We start from the raw sequence: 23,525 nt of genomic DNA, 5'->3' as shown, positions 1-23,525 counted from the left end.
TGTGACCTGCTCAGGGCTCTGGAGGGGGGGGGGGTGGGACAGCTGGTACTAAGGGAATGACAGCATGTCATGGCTGGAGAGAAGCAGTGGGTGGTCTAGGGGGCTCTGGAAACCAGCACTGGCTGGCTCTGAGACTTCCCTTTTCAAGTGTTTCCAGTTGTGGCATGGGGGGGGGGGGGGGGGGGAGGACACAGTCAAGGAGACTTGCATTACAAATCTCTCAGAAAAACAACTTTGGGGAAGGGAAAACAAAGTCAGCTGAGCCAGAGTTGCTTCCTGCCATTCAGCCACCCTCTGAAAGAGAGGCTCAGAGCCTGGAAGCCTGGGGTGCAGGGAATGGGGGTGTTTGGCTTTGAAACTGAGCTGTGCCTTCAGGCTGAAGCGGGGTGGCCAAGGGATCTTAGAAGACAGGGCAGGCAGGCCACTCCATGAGCCAGGAATATGTTAGATCCCCACACCAGAGCGGCCTCACCTCATACGCCTGCCAGAACACAGTGTGGCTAAAGGGTCCCTTTCCTCTACAAAGATGGCGGGCCTGGCATGAGGGACCCCAGAGCCGGGAGCCCAGGGGAGGCTGCGGGCTGGGAAGGGGTCACTTGCTGCTGTGCGTCTTGACTTTGGTGGCGTTGATGTCCGCCTTGGTCTTCTGGATCCTGGCAAAAATCTCCTTGAAGAGCGCCTTGTACTCGGGCTGGCTCTGCTCCAGCCTCTTGTCTACAGCCTCCACATGTTGGCTCAGACTCTTCTCGCCCGTCTTGGCCTCCCCTTGGCCATCCTCGCCACCCCGCAGGTCCCTCCACGAGCTGTCCCGAGAGATGGGCCGGGAGGTCTGCACGCCTGCGTGCCGCACCGCGGCCCCGTGCTGCCGGCACTTGCTCAACAGCTCCTCGTACTTGTCCAGCAGCGCGTGGTACTGCTCGTCCACCTCTCGCAGGATGGACATGCCCCGCCGGCGCACGCTGTTGGCATGCAGGGTGAGGTTGCCTGCGTGCCTGCTGGCTGGGTCTTTGGCCACGATGGCATTGAGCGCGGTGTCGCTGCAGCTCTTCCGCACTGCGTGTCCGGGGGAGGCCGTGGGAGAGGAGATCCCATCCTGGCCTCCGCAACCGTCCCCACTTCCTGGCTGGGGATCGTCAGCCTCAGGGGCCTGGGCCAGGGGGGCTAGCAGGGCCTCAGCCAGGTGGTCATCCCGGCCTAGCAGGTAGGTCTTGGCCTGCTTCATCTGCTGTAGCTCCAGCAGCTCGGCCTCCAGCTCCTGCACCCGCAGGCGGCAGCCCTCCATCTCACACAGCTGACCCTCCAGCTCTGTGTACTCCTGTAGTACCGCTGTGTACTCTCGCTCAGCCCGGTCCTTGCGCTGGCGTTCCTGGCTCACCTGGGAACGTAGCACCCCCACCAAGGTCTGCAGCCGCTCGTTCTCCTGCTCTAGGGGCCGAGGGCCCAGCTCCAGCGAGGAGCTGTGCAGGCGGAAGGCATCCTCGCACCTGCAGGGAGGAGGGATGGGCGGTCACTGGTCAGGGCCAAAGTCCCCCATGCATCCTGGGATGCACTGCGCTACAAGCTCAGCCGAGGGTCCCCCTCACCCCACCACTCTTTTTGCTCTTATTTTAGTGCTCTTTCTGGAACTTGAAATCAGGGCCTTGCCCTTTTGCTGGACTTTTTTCCTCAAGGCTGGCCCTCTACCACTTGAGCCACACTAATACTTTGGCTTTTGGCTGGATAACTGGAGAGAAGAGACTCTCAAGCTTCTGTGCCTGGGCTGGCTTTGAACTGCAGTCCTTAGATTTCAGTCTTTTGAGTAGCCAGGGCTACAGGTGTGAGCCACAAGTGCTCAGTACTGGGGCTTGAGCTCAGGGTCTGGGTGCTGTCCTTAGCTTTCTTGATCAAGGCTGGTACTCTACAACTTGAACCACAGCTCCACTTTGGGCTTTTTGGTGGTTAATTAGAGATAAGAGTTTCAGAGATGTTCCTGCCCTGGCTGACTGAATTGCAATCCTCAGATCTCAGATCTCCTGAGTAGCTAGGATTACACGTGTAAGCCACAGGTGGCAGGCTTCATTTAGTGTTTCTTGTCCATCTTAGATTTAATGGGCACTGAAAGGTGCAGTGCTTAAGTCCTCCTGGTTTAGAACTCATCTGTGCCTCTTGTTAAACACATGACCTTGGATGAAACACCACCAAGCTCCAATTGCCTTACCTGTGTGGTGGTGGGCAAAACACGCCTTGTAGGAAGCAGTGAGTGTTAAATCGACAGAACAGTGTGTCCTGGCCACTACTGTCTGTGTCCCGGATGAACTACCAACCCTCCCTCCCACCTGCTGCCTGTTGTTGTCCATCTTTGCCTTTTTCCCCTGACTGGCACTCCTGGGATTCAGAGACCCTGGGGACCCTCACCTACCGGGGGCTGCTGCACAGTTCCTTGAGGCAGGGGAACGTGTGGATGGTCCTCCTGCGTTCCCGCTTTTCCCGGCGCACCTGCAGCTGCTCCAGGCCCCGCAGCTGCTCCACCTGGGCTTGCAGCTCCTCCACCTGGGTCTGAAGACGCTCGATGGTCTCTGTCAGCCTGAGGTGAGGGGATCATATAGATGGGAGAAGTTTGAAGGGCACAGAAAAGCCTACTCAGGGCAGTCCTGGCTCACTGTGGACGAAGGGACATGAGTGGCCGGGCACTGGTGGCTCATGCCTATAACCCTAGCTACGCAGGAGGCTGAGATCTGAGGATTCTGGTTGAAAACCAGCCCAGACAGACAAATCCATGGGATTCTCATCAAGTGGTAGAGCATCAAACCTTGAGCATAAAAACCAGGCAAGAGCACAAGTTCTTGCGTTCAAGGCCCAATATCAACACCAAAACAAAATCACCCAAACTTGAGTCTGCTGAGATGAACAGGGACCTCTGCATGCTAGACACTGCCTCCTTTTTACTCAAGACTAGCACTCTACCACCTGAGCCACAGTTTCACTTCCCTCTTTGTCTGGTTATTTGGAGGTAAGACTCTCATAGACTTTCCTACCCAGGCTGACTTTGAACTGGGATCCTCATATCTCAGTCTCCTGAGTAGCCAGGATTGCAGGCGTGAGCCACTGGCACCTCATCTTTTGTCTAAAACAGCCTGGTGCTGAACTGGTGAGGACAAAACTCAGCACAATCCTGGGGTCCTGGCCTGGGATCCCCCTCTCCCCCCCTGCCCCAGGCCCAGGTGCACTCAGCCCTGGGCCTCTCCCCTCCCCCACCTCGGCCCAGCCCTCACCCATGGATCTTCTGCTGGGCAGCCTTACTCTCCAGCACCAGCCTCTGGTTGGTCAGCTCCAGGTCTCGGGCAGTCAGGTCCAGCTGCTCATACACTTTGGCGTGCTGCTCGTTCACATGCCGTAGCGTGTCTAGCTGCTTGGTCAGATACTATGAGCAAGAGGTAAGTTGTAGTAAAACAGTTTTTGTTTGAACTCAGGGCACTGCTCCTTTGCTTTTGTGCTCAAAGCTACTGCTCTACCACTTTGAGCACAGCTCCACTTCCAGATTTATTTATTTTTTTTGTCAGTCGTGGGACCTGAACTCTGGGCCTGGGTGCTGTCCCTCAGCTCTTTAGCTCAAGGCTCGCGCTCTACCACTTGAGCCACAGCGCCACTTCTGGCTTTTTTGCTTATGTGGTGCTGAGGAATCGAACCCAGGGCCTCATGCATGCGACGCAAGCACTCTACCACTGAGCTACCTTCCCAGCCCACTTCCAGATTTTTGATAGTTCAATAATTGGAGATAATAATCTCTTGTATTAGGCCGGGCGCCGGTGGCTCACGCCTGTAATCCTAGCTACTCAGGAGGCTGAGATCTGAGAATCGCGGTTCAAAGCCAGCCCGGGCAGAAAAGACCGTGAGACTCCTATCTCCAATAAACCACTAGAAAACCGGAAGTGGCGCTGTAGCTCAAGTGGTAGAGCGCTTGCCTTGAGCTGAAGAGCTGAGGGACAGCGCCCAGGCCCAGAGTTCAAGCCCCATGACCGACAAAAAAAAAAAATCTCTTGTATTTTCCTGCCTGGGTTGGCTTTGAACTGCAGTCTTCAGACCTCAACCTCCTAAGTAGCTAGGATTACAGGTATGAGCCACCAGTACCTGGCTGGAGTGAACTTTATGTTTTTGTTTTTGGTCGGTTGTGGGGCTTGAACTCTGGGCTTGGGTGCTGTCCTTGCACTCTTCAGCTCAAGGTGAGCACTCTACTGCTTAAACCACAGTGCCACTTCTGGTTTGAGTGGTTTTTATTGGAGATAAAAATCTCACAGACTTTCCTGCCTGGGCTGGCTTTGAACCATGATCCTCAGATCTCAGCCTCCTGAGTAGCTAGGATTATAGGCGTGAGCCACTGGCATCCAGCTGAAGTGAACTTTTGGAGGAAGCAGGGCTGGTATCTCTGCCTAGCTCACTCCTATGGACACACTCACTGCTTTTGAATGATTTATCTTTTTCTTTTTTTTTTTGGTCAGTCATGGGGCTTGAACTCTGGGCCTGGGCACTATCCCTCAACTATTCGGCTCAAGGCCAGAGCTCTACCACTTGGGCCACAGTGTCACTTCCGGTTTTCTAGTGGTTTATTGGAGATAAGTATCTCATAGACTTTCCTGCCTAGGCTGGCTTTGAACCGCGATCCTTAGATCTCTGCATCCTGAGTAGCTAGGATTACAGGCGTTGGTGGGCACCAGCTGAGCAGTTTATCTTCAGCTGAGCAAGAGATAAAGACAATGGGGGTGCCTAGGACAGCCAAGCAGGTTGTGAGCTGTACAAGGCCTTGGGATTAGGGCTGTCTGCTCAGAGGGTGCTTCTTGCAAAGCAGGCTCTCGATGGGAGGAGGCCGCATGCACAGAGCTGCACTTGAGGAGGCTGCGAGGCGCTTACCTCAATCTCCTGCACTTGCTCCTCATTGGTGGAGTACATCTGCTGAAGAGACTCCTCCAGCTCCTTGTTCCTCTCCAGCAGGGTCTTTCCCAGTTCGGCCGCCAGGTGTAAGTCTGAGGGAGGGGGCAGGAGAACACAGCACTGTGAGAAAGGCCAGCATTTTTTTTTTTTTTGGTTGTTCATGGGGCTTGAATTCTGGGTCTTGGTGCTGTCCCTTGGCTCTTCAGCTCAAGGCTAGTGCTCTACCACTTGTGCCACAGCACCACTTCTGGTTTTCTAGTGGCTTATTGGAGATAAGAGTCTCACAGACTTTCCTGCCCAGGCTGGCTTTGAACTGAGATCCTCAGATCTCAGCCTCTTGAGTAGCTAGGAATACAGGTGTGATTACCGGTGCTGAGCTCATCATTTTTTACACAGGGAGCCTGGGAGGTCACCTTTCTACCACTGTTGTTTCTGCCCCAAATGTCCTTTATCTGCACGCTCCAGCGCTCTCACTACCTTTCCTCCTTCAAAATCTGTTTTTGTTGTTGTTTCTAGGGGTTTGAACTCGAGGCCTCATGCTTGCTCAGCTTGCTTGCTTGGCCGGTGTCCTACCACTTGACCCATGCCTCCAGCTTGGCATTATACTGGCAAGCAGTCTACCACTGAGCCACCTTCCCAGCCCTAATTACTTCATTATTTTTGTACCAGTACCAGGGCTTGTACTCAGGGCCTCGGTGCTTCCCTTAGTTTTTTTCTCCTAAGGCTGGTGTTCTATTACTTGAGCCACAGCTCCACTGCTGGCTTTTTGATGGTTAATTGAAGATAAGAGTCTCTTAGACTTTCTTGTCTGAATTAGTTTCAAGCTTCAATGCTTGGATCTCAGCCTTTTGAGTAGTTAGGATTATGAGCAAGAGTTACTGGCTCTTAGCCTCCTTAAGTATCCCAGGCTGGTCTCAAACTCAGGATCTTATTACCTCAGCCTCTTGAGTGCTAGGATCACAGGAAGACTGTGATCAGAAACAAGTCTGTCTTTTAATGTCACCTTTTCCTGGGTGTGATGGTATGGTCTTTGCCAACCATGGGATTCAAAGCTGAAGTCTCCCCTGCTCTGCATTCTCTCTCTTCCTTAATTTTTCTCCTAGCACCATCTAAGCAAACAACATATTCATTTTTCTTGTTTATTACCCATAACTAATTATATTTTGTTCACTGATAGGCCCAGGGTCTAGGACAATACATGGTACAGAGCAGATCTATAATACATCATTTTGCAAAGAATGAGTAAGTAGAATATACTAAGTACATCAATAAACATAGGAGGCTAAGGAGTCAGTATGTAAGGAAGAGGCAAATGAGCAATGCTGCAGTTTGGCTTTGAAGGGTGAGTAGGGGCTCAGCGAGGGGCAGATAGGGCACAGTACTAGAATTGGGTGGGGTTGATCCAGCTTCGTCATGTTATAGGTCACAGGCAGGCCAAGGAAAAGCATCTTTCCCATAGTCAGCAGCTGGCTGGTCTCATTACCTCAGCTGGGAGCTATTAGATGCTGGTGACGTATGGCCCTCCCCCAAACTTCTCCTTTCTTTGGATGGCAAATAATCTTTCTGTAGCAGCCCAGTTCTGGTACCTTGTAGAACTGGAACTTCTCCCTCACGCTCAGACAAAGGTGAGTTCAGAGTAAATCTGTCCTGTTTTTAGGATTCATGTTGGGGTAAAAGGACGTGGCAGGTACTGAGAGCCCTAAAGCTTCTTTCTTTCTTTCTTTGTTGTTTTGTTTTTGTTTTCCCCCTGTACTGGTCCTGGGGCTTGAACTCAGGGCCTGGGTGCTGTCCCTGAGCTTTTATGCTCAAGGCTAGAGAGCTCTACTACTTGAGCCACAGCTCTGCTTCCAGCCCTTTTCTGGCTAATGGGAGATAAAGAGTCTTTTTTGCCAGGGTTGGCTTTGAACCTCGATCCTCAGATCTCAGCCTCCTGAGTAGCTGGGATTACAGGCATAAGCCACTGGCATCCCAAGCCTTGCTTCGATTCTTTGCTCAAGGCTGAGTCCTACCACTTGGACCACACCCTCACTTCCCTCTAAAACTTTTCCTTATGGGTCTGTGTGAAGGTGCCTAGACATTTAGCGTGCAGATCCATCCTTCCACATTTATGTATATTTGATATATTAATTTTTTGGGGGGGGGGTCCGGTCATGGGGCTGTCCCTCAGCTCTTCAGCTCAAGGCTAACGCTCTACCACTTGAGCCACAGTGTCACTTCCCGCTTTTTTCTTTTTGCTTATGTGGTGCTGAGGAATCGAACCCAGGGCCTCATGCATGCAAGGCAAGCACTCTACCACTGAGCCACCTTCCCAGCAATCATGAGGGAGTGAACTATTTTAAGGTTGATTATGGTTGTGAACATACAAGTCTGTGACCAGACTAAATTGAACCCATCAAATGGGTGAATTTTTTTGTTTTTTTTTTTTGCCAGTCATGGAGCTTGAACTCTGGGCCTTGGCACTGTCCCTTAGCTCTTTTTTTTTTTTTTTGTCAGTCATGGGGCTTCAACTCTGGGCCTGGACACTGTCTCTCAGCTCTTCAGCTCAAGGCAAGTGCTCTACCATTTGAGCTACAGCGCCACTTCCGGTTTTCTGGTGGTTTATTGGAGATAAGAGTCTCACGGTCTCTCCTGCCCAGGCTGGCTTTGAACCGAGATCCTCACATCTCAGCCTCCTGAGTAGCTAGGATTACAAGCGTGAGCCACCAGCGCCCGGCTACTGTCCCTTAGCTCTATGCTCAGGGCTAGCACTCTACCACCTGAGCCACAGCACCACTTCCAGTTTTCTGGTGATTAATTGGAGATGAGAGTCTCAAGGACTTTCCTGCCTAGGCTGGTTTTGAACCGTGATCCTCAGAGCTCAGCCTCATGAGTAGCTAGGCTACTTAGCTAGGCTACTGAGTAGCTAGGTCGGAGTCACTGGCACCCAGCTTAAATGGGTGAATTTTATAGTATGTGAATTATACAATAAAGTTAAGCATTTTTTTTTTTTGCCCAGCAACTATGGAGGTGACAATCCTATGGAGGATCAAGGCCAACCTGTGTCAGTGACAACATATCTCAACCAATAAACAGGCATAGTCACAGTTACTGGGTAAGTTACAGGGAGCAGAATTGCAATCCAAGGCCAATTTGGGAGGCTATTTAAAAAATAAAGTTCAAAAAAAGATGAGGTGTGGCATGAGTGGTAGAGTGCCTGTCCACCCTAAATCCAAACCCTAGCACCACCCAGAAAGAAAATAATTATTAATAATAAAATATGTAAATATATATAATTTTTAAGTGGGTTTAATCCAAAGACAGAGACTGATGGAAGAAAGTAAGTCCTTAAAGAGATCCTTAGGGTAAGCTCAGGCTGAGACACCATGCTGTTTTCTAAAATAGCTTTAATTCTTTTCTTTTTTATCTTTTTAATTAAGTTTTTTATTGGCACACATTAATTGTACAAGGGGGGTTTCACTGTGACATTTCCATCCATCTCAACAACTTATACCTCATCAACCTCTCTCCTCCATCACTCTCCCTCATTTCTCCTCCCCCAACAGGCTTCATTATTCTATTTCCTTCCTTCCTTCCTTCCTCCCTTCCTTCCTTCCTTTCTTCCTTCCTGCCTGCCTGCCTTCTTCCCTCCCTCCCTTCCCTCTTCTCTCTCTCTCTGTTTCTGTCTCTCTCTTTTTTCTTTTTTTGTGCCAGTTCTGGGCTTCAACTCAAGGCCTTAGTCTCATTTAGCTTTTTCTTGGCTTATGACTCAAGGCTGGTACTCTACCACTTGGGCCACATCTCCACTCCATGCTTTTTGCTAGTTAACTGGAAATAAAAGTCTCATGGATTTGTGTGCTTTGACCTATGACCATCAGATCTCAGACTCCTGAGTATCTAGGACTTCAGGTATGAGCCATCAGCTTTTCATTGGTTATTATTATCTTTTGGTCCAAGATCAGGACTTGAACTGGGTACCTGATGTTTTTGGTCACTGGCTAGCACTCTACTGACTGAGCCATGCCTCCAATCCCTCACTGGTTATTTTTAAGATAGGGTCTCTTCCCAACCAGGTGAGCACCTGAGCCATGATCCAAAGGGTGAGCCTTTTTGGTCTATTTTCTGTCCAAAGCAAGAAAGATTTGGTCTTTCTATTTTACGAGCTGTTTGCTAAGACAGCCTTCAAGCTAGGCTGATGGTGTAAATCTGGATCAAGATGCATAAAAACGAATCTACTAGGGCCTATATGATGTGGTCCAAGGATTCAGCTGGTTAATGCTTTTTCTTTTTTCTGTCGGTTGGGGGGCCTGAACTCAGGGCCTATGTGCTGTTCCTGAGCTTTTTCACTCAAGGCTAGTGCTTTACCACCTTGAGCCACAGTTCCACTTCCAGTTTTTTGGTGTTTAATTGGAAACAAGAGTCTCATGAACTTTCCTGCCCAGGCTGGCTTGAACTGTGATCCTCAGATCTCAGCCTCCTGAGTAGCTAGGAATACAGGCGTGAGCCACTGGCCCGAGCATTAATGCTTTTCCTTTTTAGACCTAATACTACTTCTGGGTGGGCTTCCTTTTTCCTCCTAACAAACTTCATAAATATGGTTGTCTCTGCTTAGCCGTTTGCTACATATCAGGCAGGTGGTTGGAGGCCTTCCTCGTGGGACCCTTAAGCAAAGCCTTGTGATTTCTTTCAGCCAAACTAGACACAGGACTTAAGTCACCTTCTGGAAGCCAGAGGGGCCTGATTGCTATTGGCATGAACAAAAGGCCAAATATCATCAAAACAAACCAGAAACCTTAGCAGGGCACCAGCAGCTCATGCCTGTAATTCTAGCTACTCAGGAGGCTAGGATCTGAGGATCATGGTTCAAAGCCAGCTGGGGCAGGAAAGTCTGTGAGACTCTTATCTCCAGTGAACCACCAGAAAACTAGAAGTGGTGCTGTGTACAAAAAAAAAAAAAAAAAAAGAGGCTGAGATCTGAAGACTTGAGATTGGAAGCCAGCCTAAGTAGACAAAATGGAGAGACTTATCTCCAGTTAACCACCAAAAAGCCAGAAGTGGAGCTGTTGCTGTAGTGGTAGAATGCCAGCCTTGAGTGAAAAAGCTAAGGGAGAGCAAGCCCAGTACTTGCAAACACACACACACACACACACACACACACACACACACACACACACACACATGAACTATGACGTGGTCTTCAAAGAGGCTGTTGCTAGCACTCTACAAAGTGGCCTGCGTGGGGCCTCTGCACCTTCACCAGGGCCCAAAGACACAGCATCAGAGGGGGAGAGAGGAAAGACTCAAGTGCTTCTCCTTCCAGGTCAGTGTGTGTCTGGCTTTCGGAGTCCTATTGTCCACACTTGGTACTATAAGTGGGGTCATCAGAGACTGCTTCATAACCTAGTCACCTACTTCTTCAGGGACAGGGAGGAGGGGTCATAGTGCAAGCCACCTGGGGACAAGGAGGAGTATCTCAGACCACGACACTGGTCCCAGCCAGATTCCCCCACAGGAGAATCGCAGGAGTCTAGAAGCTGCAGGGCAGAAGACTCAGTATCACCAGGCAGCTCCAGGTTCCGGGGAGGGTGGCTTTGTGGGATTTGTGCTGAGTGACAAACAGATGTCTATGGCCAGATAAACAGGACCAAGCCAGGGAAGCTTTGGAGTCTGAGCTCACACTTCCCCTGCCTGGGCCTCAGGGTTTTCTGGGGTTCCTTCCAAGGGACTTCAGTGTTTTTATGATGCATTGCTCCAGAGGCCTGAGAGGGAATGGCTAAGGGTTCAGGGGCTGTCTTTGAAAGGAAATCTCCAATGAAGTTCAAGGCCAAGCAGGTTACATATTGGCTGTCTCAAAAGCAAAGCTAGGTATAGTGGTTCAAGCCTGTTATCTTAGCTACTTGGGGGGAAGCAGAGATTGAGGGATCATGGTTCTAGACCAGCCTGGGCAAAAAGAAGTTTGTGAGATGCCATCTAAAGCAATGGCTGGGCACAAAAGCACACACCTAACACCTCCAGCAGCATGAACAGGAGTATTACAGCCTAGGCTGCCCAAGGAATACAGAAAGACCCTACCTAGAAAATAACCATCAAGCCAAACACTGGTGGCTCACACCTGTAATCCGAGCTACTCAGGAGGCTGAGTTTTTTTATTTGTTTGTTTTTTGGGTCATGGGGCTTGAACTCGGGGCCTGGGTGCTGTCCCTCAGCTCTTCACCTCAAGGCAAGCGCTCTACCATTTGAGTCACAGCGCCACTTCTGGTTTTTCTGGTGGTTTGTTGGCGATAAGAATCTCATGGACTTTTCCTGCCTGGGCTGGCTTTGAACTGTGATCCTCAGATCTCAATCTCCTGAGTAGCTAGGATTAAAGGCAGGAGCCACCGGCTCCCAGCAACACTGAGACATAAGGAGAGATTTAAGGAGTCTGCCAGTCCAGGCAGACAAATTTGACTCTTACCTCCAATTAACCAGCAAAAAGCTGGAAAGGAAGGCCTGGCTCAAGTGGTAGAATCCCTGTCTTAGGAAGCTCAGGGCACTGAGTTCAATCCCTAGCACCACCAGAAACATGAAAATCCTCGGCCAGGAAGGGCAGACTCCAGAATAGACTGGAAGGAAAGGAACAGGAATTCTCAGGAATTCTGGAGCTCACAGATTTGGAGAGGAGGGGAGCGGTGGTCAGGTCTTTTAGGACACCCAAGATGGAAGAAGAATGTCCCCTCCTTTTGCCATGTCAGAGCTCTCCCTAGAGGGAAAGGACTCAAGGTCAGGCTAGGCAGGTGCCCAGGACTTTCAAATCTGTGAGTCAGCAGCCATCTCTGCCTGGACAGAGGTATCCACACAGTCTGCCCCACTGGGCCCAATGTGGGGGAGGGGGTGGGTAGACAGAGAGCCAGCGCTTAATAATTCATGGCTTTTTCTATTTTTAAAGTGGTCGTGGCAGTGGGTAGAGAGAACGCAGCAAATCTAGGCCCTTGTCTGTCTCAATCACTTCCTTCTCTTGGGACACAGCCACAGTCACAGTTTGGCTCTAGGGCCAAACATGTGGAAAGTGAAGTCAGGTTTGTACTTGGCTAGGGGAAAGAGGGGGACCTGATGAACGACTAGAGAGGAAAATCATCCCCCCTGGGCCACCCAGAGGCCACCAGAGAGCAGCTGGGACAGAAGAGAATTTGAGGACTGGGTGTAGGAAAGAGGAATTCAACAGGTATGTGACCCCCGCTGCAGCTGCTCTCCTAGCCATGCAGAGGTGGGGTGCTGGTGCTTCTGTGGTTGTACCCCCACTTCCTACTGTCTAGTTTCTCATTTGGCTCCCGGGCCTTGGTACAAATGTCCTTTTCTCCTCCTTCCTCAGCCCTCCAGCGCAAGCTTCACTGTGTCTGGTGCAGGGAATTGCAAATCCCCCGTTGAGGGGACACAGCTGTTGGTGTGATCTCATTTCAGTCTTCTCTGCTGGAATGTGGGGTCCTCAGAGGGCAGGCTCAGCACAGCCCCTGGCCCATGGCAGACAGATACCTTGGATTCTGGTGGGAAGTTCCAGTTGCTTTCCAGTCGGTCTAATTACTAGTTCTCCCTCCCCGACTTGTTCCTGGGCTCCAGCTACCCACATGACTAGTGCAGACTAGCAGGGACAGAAAAGATGGGAGCCTATAGGGCCCATTTCCTCACCAAGCTCAGGGACCCTACTGGAATCTCCACACTTCCCTATCCTCAGAAGCTGCTCATCGCCTTCCTGCCCCAGCTCCCTGGCTCCTTCCTCCCACATCTGGGCCGGGCACAGTGCCAAGCCTTCATCAAGAGTGCTGGAACTAAATGAGACGCCAACGGTATCAGCATCTGCCTTCCCTGGAGGCCATCTTCCCTTGAACTTAGCAACTGCCACTTCCAGGAAGTCATCGACACACTCTTGCCACCTATAGTTACAAGCAAGCCTCCTCCACAGGCCCAGGTAGAACTAGAGGTCAAGGTGGTCACTCTTCTGAATTTCCAAGATGGGATCTAGCATGCAAGTGAGGCCCAGAGGTGTTTGTGGAATGGAAAAGTTATCCAGGGTGGGAGAAGACATTGTCCTAGCCAGTATGGGGGGCATCTCACCACAGGATGGCTGAGGCTACAGTCCACAGAATAGCGCACAGCAGGGTCTAAAATACATCCTCCATCTGGCATGATTCACCCCCTCCCCCCCAAGGCTCTGATTGACCCATAGTTCTAAGCACAAGGATAGAGCCTCATCTGCCTGTGAGTCTTGGCTGCCTGGAGAAGTGGGTCAGGGCAGGGAAACAAAGGCTGCAGGATCTGGGTGGATGTTCTCTGTGGGGACCTAGAGCCTAGGTCTTCTGAGACAGAGACCAGGGTACCAAGGGCACCGAATGTGCCAGGCTTGTGTCCACAGCCTCCGGGCTTTACAGATGACAGTGGGAAGGTCCCTTCTCCCTGGACATTTGTTTTTGTCCCTTCAGAGCCCTCAGCATCCAAGAAAGTGGCCCTTTGGTGTTGGAGAGGATGGATTTGATTCCATTCCAGCAGGCTTCAGCCATGACCCTCAAGTCTTCTCCTTCCTGTCCAACAGCTCCACCCCTCCTCCCAGTGATGCCACCTCATCACCAGATTCTAACCTCTTCCAGTGGCCCTCTCCGCCCCGAGATGCGCCCTCGGAGGGACGCGGTGGTGGTGGAAGGGACGGCTCCCCTCTTTTCTCAGGCTCTGTGTTGGGACGTGGTCTGCAGTTCCCCAACTCGACCTTCCCCTAGGCAGGAAGCCATTTGGGGGAGGAGGTCCTGGGAAGGGAAGGGGGCTAGGCGATTCCTCCTCCCCTCAGGAAGACAGATTGGGGCTTTTCTGTTTGCCGGGCTTGGTGCCCGCACCCACCCCCTTCCCTGGGTACAGTCAAGCGAGTCGGGGAAACTTTCTGCTAGTCTCAGCAGCGCTCGGAAATCCTGGCAGGAACAGGTGCGGCTGGATCTCCAGAGATGACTTCCCTTCACCTAGATTACATGCTGTCACCCGAACGGGCCCTGAGCCCCCATCGCCACCCCCCCCCCCCCATAGGCTTTCCAGCCAGCACCCAAGCCCCCCGCCCCCCAACAAAACCAGGGGCACCCGAGCTGTGGCCGCCTCTGGGTTGAGCTGGCGGGTGGAGAAATGGGAAGAATACCCAGGCACTTCTGTAGGTCTCCTTCCGCCCCGTCCAGGATTTACTGGACAAGGATCTACTACTGTCCACAGCGGCCCCCCCCCCTCCCATCCTCCCGACTCAGCGCTGCCCGGGTTCAAGCCCAGCCCAGCCCGGGTGACGGTCACCCCGCCTCCCCCAACAATGGAGTAGCGGGCCCGGGGTCGCAGGGGCACCCGCGTCCTCCCCGCCCTGCCTGCGCCACGCGCTCACCCTGCTCCAGATCCTGCTGGTCGTACCAGGGCTCCTCTTCCTCGGCCGGGAAGTCCTCCATGCCCGCGGCTCTCCGCATGGCCCCGCGCGGGGCGCTGGCGGGGGGCGGGCGCTGCGGCGGCGGCGGCGGGGCGGGCGGCGCCGCTGCCGCTCAGGGCCGGGGCGCGGGGGCCGGGACAATGCGGCGGCGGCGGCCGAGGCGGCGGAGGCGGGCCCGGCCTCCCGCGTCGCCCCTGCCCGCGCCGCGCACCCTCGCCATGGGCCGCCTGCCCGGTGCCCGCGGGCGCGCGCGGGCGCGCGGAGGGGAGTCCGGAGCCTCGCTCGCCCCGGGGATGGCGGGGGGAAGAGTCCCGCAGAGTCGGGGGGTAACCGCGGCACAAAGGATTGGAGGGGTGGGGACCAAGAGCGGGACGGTGGGAGAGAAGGTTCAGGCGCGCCCGATGGTTCTGGAGCTTAGAAGGGCGCGGGCATCGCGGCGGGCCCCCGGTGCTCAGCTCCGGCCCGCGCGCTCCCCGGCCCGGCCCGCGACGCCCCGAGCCGCCGCCGACGCCGCATCTCGGCTGGGCCGGCCCTGGGCCCGCAGCTTCCCCAAGCCCAACAGCTCCGCGGGGTGGGGTCAGCCGCCGCCAGCCAATCAGGACGCGTATGCAAAGCGGGAGGCGGGGCCGGGAGGGGGACCTTCCTGGGGTCCTGCTGTGGGAGTTGCTGGGTCAGCGGCCCCCCTCGCGCCCTCGGCCCCCCCCCCCCCCCCCCCGCGCCCCGCTTCTTTGGGTCCATCTGCAGTTATTTGTCTACGTGTTGTCCCTCCTTCTGGATGACAGCAAGAAAGGATCGGTCTCTTGTTCACAGCGGGAACTCCCCTCCAAAAGAAAACCAACCCAAGCTGGCCCACCGACACCTCCCATGAACATTCTTTGAACGGTGTTAACTTATAATCTTCTAAGGTTTAAAAGCCTCTGGCTGGAAAAACCGAAGCAGGCCGGGTGTAGTGAAGGGTTGAGGGTGTGTTACTTGCGTTCTGGGCCTTTCTCTTTTAAGTTTTTGTTTCCTTTTTCCTGGGGTATCCCTATCCAACTGTACCTGTTTAAACCACCCATTTCACCGACCCAAGTATTCCTTCCTTACAGGAATTTTCAGACTCAAGCATTCATGTAAGTAATTTTTGCTGGCTCCCACCCACCCGCTAGACCTCTGAATATAGGTTGTAATATAGCCAACAAAGGGTGTATATCCAAAGTACAGAAAGAAAGAAAGAGAAAAACCTGCAAATCCATCAGAGAAAGGCTAAAACTTAGAAGAAAAGTATATAAAAGACTTGACCAGAGCTGGGCCAGGTGGGTCACTCCTGTAATTGCAGCTTCTGAAGAGCTAGAAGTAAGATAGTGAGTTACTGGTCAGACTCTATCTCAAAAACAAAAAATATAAGAAGAAAATGGGTGTGGCTCTTAGTGGTAAAGTGTCTGCCTAGCCTGTAAGATAAATGGCCCAACAAACATATAAGGTTCTTAACTTCTTTAGTCATCAGGGAAATGCAAATTAAATCCATAATAAAAAACCATTACTGATATAATTTGAGTCTTTAATGACCTCATCCCCTATCCCCAACTCCCATATGTTAGAGGCTTGATTTCAAGGCTAGTGTTATGCAGGCTGGAGCTGTGGCTCAAGTGGAAGAGTACCAGCAGAAAACAAGAAAGCTCAGCTGAGAGTGTGAGGCCCTGAGTTCAAGTCCCAGCACTAGCACAAAAAGAAAAAAAAGGAAAGAAAAAAGAAAATAAAAAGGTGGTCACTTATACAACCACTTTGGAAAGCAGTCTGGCGGGTCCTTAGAAAGCTAAAGATTGACCTACCTTACGACCCAGTCATACCACTTCTAGGCATCTACCCTGAACAACAGGAACCAATATACAAGGACACGTGCACCTCCATGTTTATTGCAGCACTGTTCGCAATAGCTAGGATATGGAAACAACCTAGATGCCCCACCACAGATGAATGGATCCAAAAATTGTGGTATCTATACACAATGGAATATTATGCAGCCATTAGAAATGACAAAATAATGGCATTTGCAGGGAAATGGATGGAGCTGGAAGGAATCATGTTGAGCGAGGTAAGCCTAGAACGAAGAGACAAATGGTACATGGTCTCCCTGATAAGTAGATGCTAAATCCAAAATGTTAGGTGATATGACAAAACTAACAGGACTTAAGAAACAAAGAACTCCCGCTCATCTGGTTGAACCACTACTAAATATCCCCATGCTGCTGATCACAAATATGGTATATAACATGTGAACACTGTTATATATTACAGACTGTGGTAGACAATTTGCTCCAGGGAAGTTAGAATGAACTTGTGACTTTGAAATTATGTAATCACTCAATCACAATCAAAAAAAAAAAAAAAGAACCTCGGGGAAGGGAGGGAGGGAGGGGATGGTAGGGGGAAAACAATGGAGGGGGTAACAATGTTCAAGAGGAAGTGTACTCATTACCTCACTCATGTAACTGTAACCCTCTGTATAGTATCTTTACAATTAAAAAAAAAAAAAAAGATGGTGCTGTTGTTGGGCGGTGGGGTGGTAGAGCCTTTAGAGGTCTGGGCCTTCTGAATGGTCTTTGTAAGTTGGTTTGTTAGTGTAATAGTTAATTTTAACTAACCCAATTGGATTGAGAAATGTCCAGATTAATAAAAGCATCCTCTGGAGGTTGTTTATGATGGGTCAAGTAGAACATGGGGGCTCTGACTTAATGGATTAATCCCTTGATGGGTTCATAATGGAATGATGCTATGGGGGGGCGGGATTAAAAGACAGGAAGTAGGACCTAGCTGAAGGAAGTAGGTCATCAAGGGTGTGTCCTTGGGGGTTATATCTTGTCCTTGCTCCTTCTCGTCCCCAGTCTCTGCTACCTGTCCACCAAGAAGAGAAGAATGGAAGAATGTCCTCACTACATGTTCCAGCTGGTGTGTTACATTCTCCCCAAGTACACAAGGCAAAGTAAGCCTGGACCAAATGCTCTGAAAACGTAAGCCCAAACAAATCTATCTTCGTCAGAACTGTAAGAAGTAACTAACACACTTTTCCATCCCTGTGACAAAATACCTGAGATAAATCAACTTAGGAGAAAAGGTTTATTCTCAAGGTTTCAGTCCATGGTTGTTTAGTTCCCTTGCTTTTGGACTTGTAGCAAGGTAGTATGTCATAGTGGGAGTATATGGCAGAGGACATTCATTACCTAATGGCAGCTAGGAAGCAAAGAGAGAGCCAGGAAAGAACTAAGGACTCAATATCCCCTTTAAAGGCAAGGGCCAATGATCTAACTTCCTTCCCACAGGCCCCACCCCCAATGACCTAACTTCCTTTCCACAGGTCCTTCATCTGTAAAGTTTTACCACTTTCCAGTAGTGCTACCTAATAGGCTGGTGACCAAGCCTTTAGCATAGGGTTTTAGTTTGTTCATTTATTTCTGTGACCATCAAGTACTTTGTATGATATCATGCTCCTGGTATAAATTAATGAAGGTTGGTTGCTATTTATTTATTTATTTTTGTTGGTCGTAGGGCTTGATAGCATAAGGTTTTAGAGGACACTTCCAAACCATAGCAGTTCATTATCTAAGGTATTTGTTATAGTGACAGGAAACTGAGACACTCAGCTTACCAAATGAGTGGCTAAACTTTAATTTTAGGACAAGACTATTAACAAGAATACTGAGCAAGGGCTGGGAAGGTGGCTCAGTGGTAGAGCACTTGCCTTGAATGCATGAGGCCCTGGGTTCGATTCCTCAGCACCACATAAGCAAAAAGAAGTAGAGCACTAGCCTTGAGCTGAAGAGCTGAGGGACAGCACCCAGGCCCAGAGTTCAGGCCCCATGACCGGAACCAAAAAAAAAAAAAAAAAATACTGAGCAACTGGAATTCCCTCACATTGTTGGTTTGTAGTCTGTTAGAAGTTGGGATTCCCAGGCAACTGGTCCTGGGATGAAGAGAGTTGATTAGGGAGTGCAGTGCACTGCAGAGGAAGCTGCAGGGTTGGGCAGAGGGAGGGCTTGAGATGTCACCTCAAAAAAAAACCCTCTTAGCCGGGCGCTGGTGGCTCACGCCTGTAATCCTAGCTACTCAGGAGGCTGAGATCTGAGGATCGCGGTTCAAAGCCAGCCCAGGCAAGAAAGACCGTGAGACTCCTATCTCCAATAAACCACCAGAAAACCGGAAGTGGCGCTGTAGCTCAAGTGGTAGAGCGCTCGCCTTGAGCTGAAGAGCTGAGGGACAGCGCCCAGGCCCAGAGTTCAAGCCCCACAACCGACAAAAAAAAAAAAACCCTCTTAGCTAGACGCAAGTGGCTCACCACTGTAATCCTAGCTACTCAGGAGGCTGAGATCTAAGGATCACGGTTCAAAGCCAGCCCAGGCAGGAAAGTCCATGAGACTCTTATCTCCAATGAATCACCAGAAAACCGGCAGTGGCACTGTGGCTCAAGTGGTAGAGCACTAGCCTTGAACTGAAGAGCTGAGGATCAGCACCCAGGCCCAGAGTTCAAGCCCAATGACCACAAAAAAAAAAAAAAAAAGTCATCTCCAAGAGCTCTGAATCTGGGGTTACCCTTCCAAGCTATTCCAAGTGGCAATGCAAAGAGGACCTTTATATCTTCAGCACTCATCAACTAGGCATTGAATAGATTAAAGGTATTTCTGGGAAGTGAGGTGACCTTGGCTCTCTTCTGCTGAAGCAAGTTCTCAGCTAGCAGTGGATGCTCACTGAGCAGGATAGGTCCTCAATGATTCTGTGTAGTTTCCAAGAACTCTTGGAAACCAGAAATTCTAGTCCCATATATGTGCAAGAGAAATGAAAACAAGGTATGTTAACAAAAAGACACAAGAATGTTCCTAGCAGCACATGTCATAATATCTTACACTGGAAATCTCCAAACGCTCATCAACAGTCGATGAAAAAGCCAGGCACCTGTGGCTCACACCTGTAATCTAGCTTCCCAGGAGGCTGAGATCTGAGGACTGCAGTTTGAAGCTAGCCCAGATAGGAAAGTCCATAAGACTCTTAATTCCAATTAGCCAGCATCAAGCTGGAAGTGGAGTTGTGGATTAAGTGGTAAAGCAACAGCCTTGAGAGAAAAAGCTAAGGAACAGTGTGCAAGTCCTGAGTCAAATCGCAGCACGCGTATGTGCACACACGTGTGCACACACACAAGCACATACACACAGTGTTTCATATAATGAAATATTATATGGTAAATATTAAGATGGCAGATACTAACAGCAAATATTTACATTCATTTCCTAGCTCTTTAAAGCAAATGGTCCCACATATACTGCCTTGAAACAGCACACGTTTATTATCTTGCAGTTTTATAGGGGTCTGACATGAATATTGCTGGTTCAAGTCAAGATATTGGCAGAACTGTGTTTTTCCTTAGCTCATGGCTCCTTTTTCTGTCTTAAAAGCCAGCAATGAGAGCTGGGAATGTGGCTTAGTGGTAGAGTGCTTGCCTGGCATGCATGAAGCTCTGGGTTCCATTCCTCAGTATCATATACACAGAAAAGGCCAGAAGTAACACTGTGTTTCAAGTGGTAGAGTGCTAACCTTGAACAAAAGAAGCTCAGGGACAGTGCCCAGGCTGAGTTCAAACCCCGGGATTGACAAAAAAAATTCAGCAACGAATCCTTCTTACATGGTATGGCTCTGCCTTTTGCTACCACCTATTTTATAATGATGTTTGTCCCACCTGAATAACACACAGTGATTTTCCTCTCTCAATGTTCTTAAATTAACACATGTGCAAAATCCCTTATGCAGTCCAAACTCCCATATTGAGAGGTTTTGGGGGATTAGATGCTGAGACATTTGGGGGTATGGTTAGGTCACAATACCGTGTCCTCATGTGTATGAAGTTCAAATCTGATCAATGTAATTAGGTTTGTCTGTGGGGAGACATGAGAAATCCCAAAGGTCCAAGGCTCTTTTTTTTTTTTTAAATTGATTTATTTTTATGAGGGTACTGGGGCTTTGTATCTTCTTTTTTTTTTAATTTTATTTTATTTTATTTGAGAACATACTGTACAGAGGGGTTACAATTACATGGGCAGGATAATGCATACATTTCTTACCAAGCATTGCAGCCTCCTCCTTTGTTTACCCTTCACCTCCCTTCCCAGCCTCCCCCCTCCCCCCCCCAATCATACCCCCCCCCCCCGCCACACTGACATTGTAAAGCTGGTTTTGACATGACATTTTGTACTTCTCATTGTTGCAACAGGTCCACCTGAATCCTTAAACGACTTGTTTGTCCCCATCTCCTCCACATGTTATACTGACATCAAATATAGTGAAAGCGGGGATTACACTGTGGGGGAGGGACATACAAAGCAACAAAGAAATAATCTTATAAATGCGTTAGAAACACATGCATGAAAGAAACGAAAACATTAAAATACATATTTAAGGGTTCGTTTTCCTAACATCACATTATCTGACCTTTTCCGCTTGACTCATACCTATACTAGATATTGCAAATAAGGGAAACCATGGGACCTATGTTTCTTTGGGCCTGGCTTACTTCACTTAATATAATTTTTTCCAAGCCTTTCCATTTCCTAACAAATGGGGAAATGTCATTATTTCTGATGGAGGCATAGAATTCCATTGTGTATATATACCACATTTTCTTGATCCATTCATCTACTGAGGGGCATCTGGGTTGGTTCCATATCTTAGCTATGGTAAATAAGGTACTGGGGCTTTGAACTCAGGCCCTCATACTCTTGTTTGCTCATAGCTGGTGCTCTACCACATGAGCCATGCCTCTAGCTCTTGTTTTTTTTTTTAATTAGGTATTTTATTGTGGTAAATATACATAGTGTAAAATATGCCATCTTAACATTTTTTCCTTTATGTAGCTCGGGGATTGAACCCAAGGCCCTCAGAAGGCATGCTGGACAAGCACTCTACCACTGAGCCATATCCCTTTTTATTCTGAGTCAGTGTCTAAGTTACCCAGGCTGACTTCAAACTTGTGATCCTCTTGCCTCTGCTTCCTTAGTAGCTGGGGTTACAGCTTTATATCACCATGTCCAGCTTAACAAGTTTTAAGTGTACAGCAAAATGGTCTTAAATAAAATTATAATGTTGCATAGCATCTGTTTCCTGAATTCTTTTTGCCTTTCTTTCTTTCTTTCTTTCTTGCCAGTCCTGGGGCTTAAACTCAGGGTCTTGGCACTGTCCCTGAGATTCTTTTCCTCAAGGCTAATGCTCTACCACTTGAGCCACAGCGCCACTTCCAGCTTTTCCTGTGTATGTGGTATTGAGGAATTGAACCCAGGGCTTCATGCATGATAAGCAAGCACTCTACCACTAAGCCACCTTCCCAGTCCTGTTTCCTGAATTCTTTACATATTATAAAATTAAAACTCTGCCTACTAAGCATTCCTTCCCTAGCCAAGCACTAGTAGCTCACACCTGTAATCCTAAATACTCAGGAGGCTAAGATCTGAGAATCAAGGTTGGAAGCCAGCCTGGACACAACTTAGATTCCACGCTTCCCCCACTCCCAACCTGGATTGAAAGTTGTCCAGCTCCTGGCTCACCTCTCAGACTTTTTATCCTTGTCCACATTGGCCAACCCCTCTCCCTGTCTAACCTAAGTATTCTCCTTTCTGGAAACCATTCTCACTCCTGCTCCAGTCATGCGTAGATGCAGGTCTGTCACACACCAAGCAGAAGGGACTGGAGATGAAAACAGGCTGGAGGAGGAAGGTTAGAGTATCCATGTTCATTCATCCAAGGTGGATGGCCCAGATGGGGGTGGGGCTGAAGCTGGGCAACCAACCAACCTTGGCCAAGATGGTGGAACCCTTGGTCTTTCTCTGGTCCTTCCTCTGCAGGGCACTGAGTACAAGTGACTCTAGAGCTGGGGACTTGCTGGCAGATGGCGTGCTTTCTTTCTGTGTGCCAGCCCTGTGCTGGGTCTGCTGTTTGATCTGGACTAAGCATGTTCTAAACTAGCACCTGACAAGCTGGGCATGGTGGCGCTAACCTGAATGGCTCTTGCCTGTCTCCTGGAGGTGGATCAGGAGGATCATCAAAGCCAGCCTGGGTAGCGTTAGCAGGCTCTCTATTAAAAGAAACTAAAAAGCTTTCATGCCAGTCATCCTAGCTACTCAGGAGGCAGGGATCTGAGGATTGAGGTTCAAAGCCAGCCCAGGCAGGAAAGGTGTGAGACTCTTAGCTCCCATGAACCAGAAAACCGGAAGTGGCACTGTGGCTCAAGAAGTGATAGAGTGCTGGCCTTGAGCTGAAGAGCTGAGGGGCAGTGCCCAGGCCCAGAGTTCAAGCCCCACGACCGACAAAAGAAAAAAAAAAAACAAAGAAACTAAAAAGTAAAGAATGGGGTGGAGGCATGGCTCAAGCCCTTTCCTAGCTTGTATGAAGAAGGAACTGAGTATATCCCAAGGCCCAAACAAACAAAACCTACTCCATGAAGAACATCAGCTCTGCCTTCCCAGATGCACAGGGCCGGGCTTCCCTGAGCCACCAGCCAGGAAGCCCTGTCATGGGGTCCATTTAGCAGGGTGGGGAGCTCAGTGCCCAGGGGTGGCACAGGGGACCTCGCTACCTGACCTGGGGAACCCTTGGAGCCCTGGTACTTTATCAGTTCTTGTCCAGGGAACCCAAACCCCAGTGCCTTGGGATGCGGGGGACTCCATCCCTCCCGGAGCCGGAGACGTTGACGGTTGACAGGCGCCCACGCCAGGCGCGCAGGGGCCGCTGACATCCTGCTCCCCATACCCAGGCGGGCATCGGGACTCCAGCCGGGGACACCGCTGCTCAGCCGAGTTGCGGCTGCCCCGCCCTTAGTCTCCATCCTCCACCTCCGCACCCAGCCCCGCTTAGCTGGCCGGAAATGACGGGAGCGCGGGCAGCGCTGACGCGGAGATGGGAGCGAGTGAGCCTGCGGCGCCCGGCCCCTTCCCTACGGCAGACCCGCCGCAGGGCGCAGCTGGGGTTAAGGACACCAGGAATCCTTCCCCAGGTCCTCCCTGCCAGGCCTGCCTCGCGGGGTGCACACCCCTCCTCTGCTCCCCCTCCCCTCCCCTCCTCCCTAGACTGGTCATTCTTGCTCCATCCGTCCCTTCCACCAGTGTGAGGTCAGCGCCTGGTGGGGCGAGGCGCTTCATATAACTGAATGACTGAGGTCAGCGGGTGTCCCTCCCCCTCGTCCCCGAGTCTGTTGGTCTGTCTGTCTGTCCCA

At 50.4% G+C, this 23,525-nt stretch overlaps 1 protein-coding gene across 1 annotated transcript; it reads right to left on the bottom strand.

Moving 5' to 3' along the window:
• Window positions 1-66: 66 nt before the first annotated feature.
• Window positions 67-14,376, bottom strand: Cdr2l (cerebellar degeneration related protein 2 like). Its single transcript, XM_042702706.1, has 5 exons — window positions 14,261-14,376; window positions 4,885-4,997; window positions 3,252-3,400; window positions 2,399-2,563; window positions 67-1,484 (listed from the first exon to the last, which is right to left on the bottom strand). Exons 1-5 carry the CDS (start codon window positions 14,337-14,339, stop codon window positions 593-595), a joined length of 1,398 nt encoding a protein of 465 aa, XP_042558640.1. The 5' UTR covers window positions 14,340-14,376; the 3' UTR covers window positions 67-592.
• Between the last annotated feature and the right edge of the window lie 9,149 nt (window positions 14,377-23,525).

The sequence above is a fragment of the Dipodomys spectabilis genome, unplaced genomic scaffold (genome assembly GCF_019054845.1).
Source record: "Dipodomys spectabilis isolate Male_0828 unplaced genomic scaffold, ASM1905484v1 ptg000329l, whole genome shotgun sequence".
Taxonomy (NCBI): Eukaryota; Metazoa; Chordata; class Mammalia; order Rodentia; family Heteromyidae; genus Dipodomys; species Dipodomys spectabilis.
This window is presented reverse-complemented; position numbering and strand designations above follow the sequence as displayed.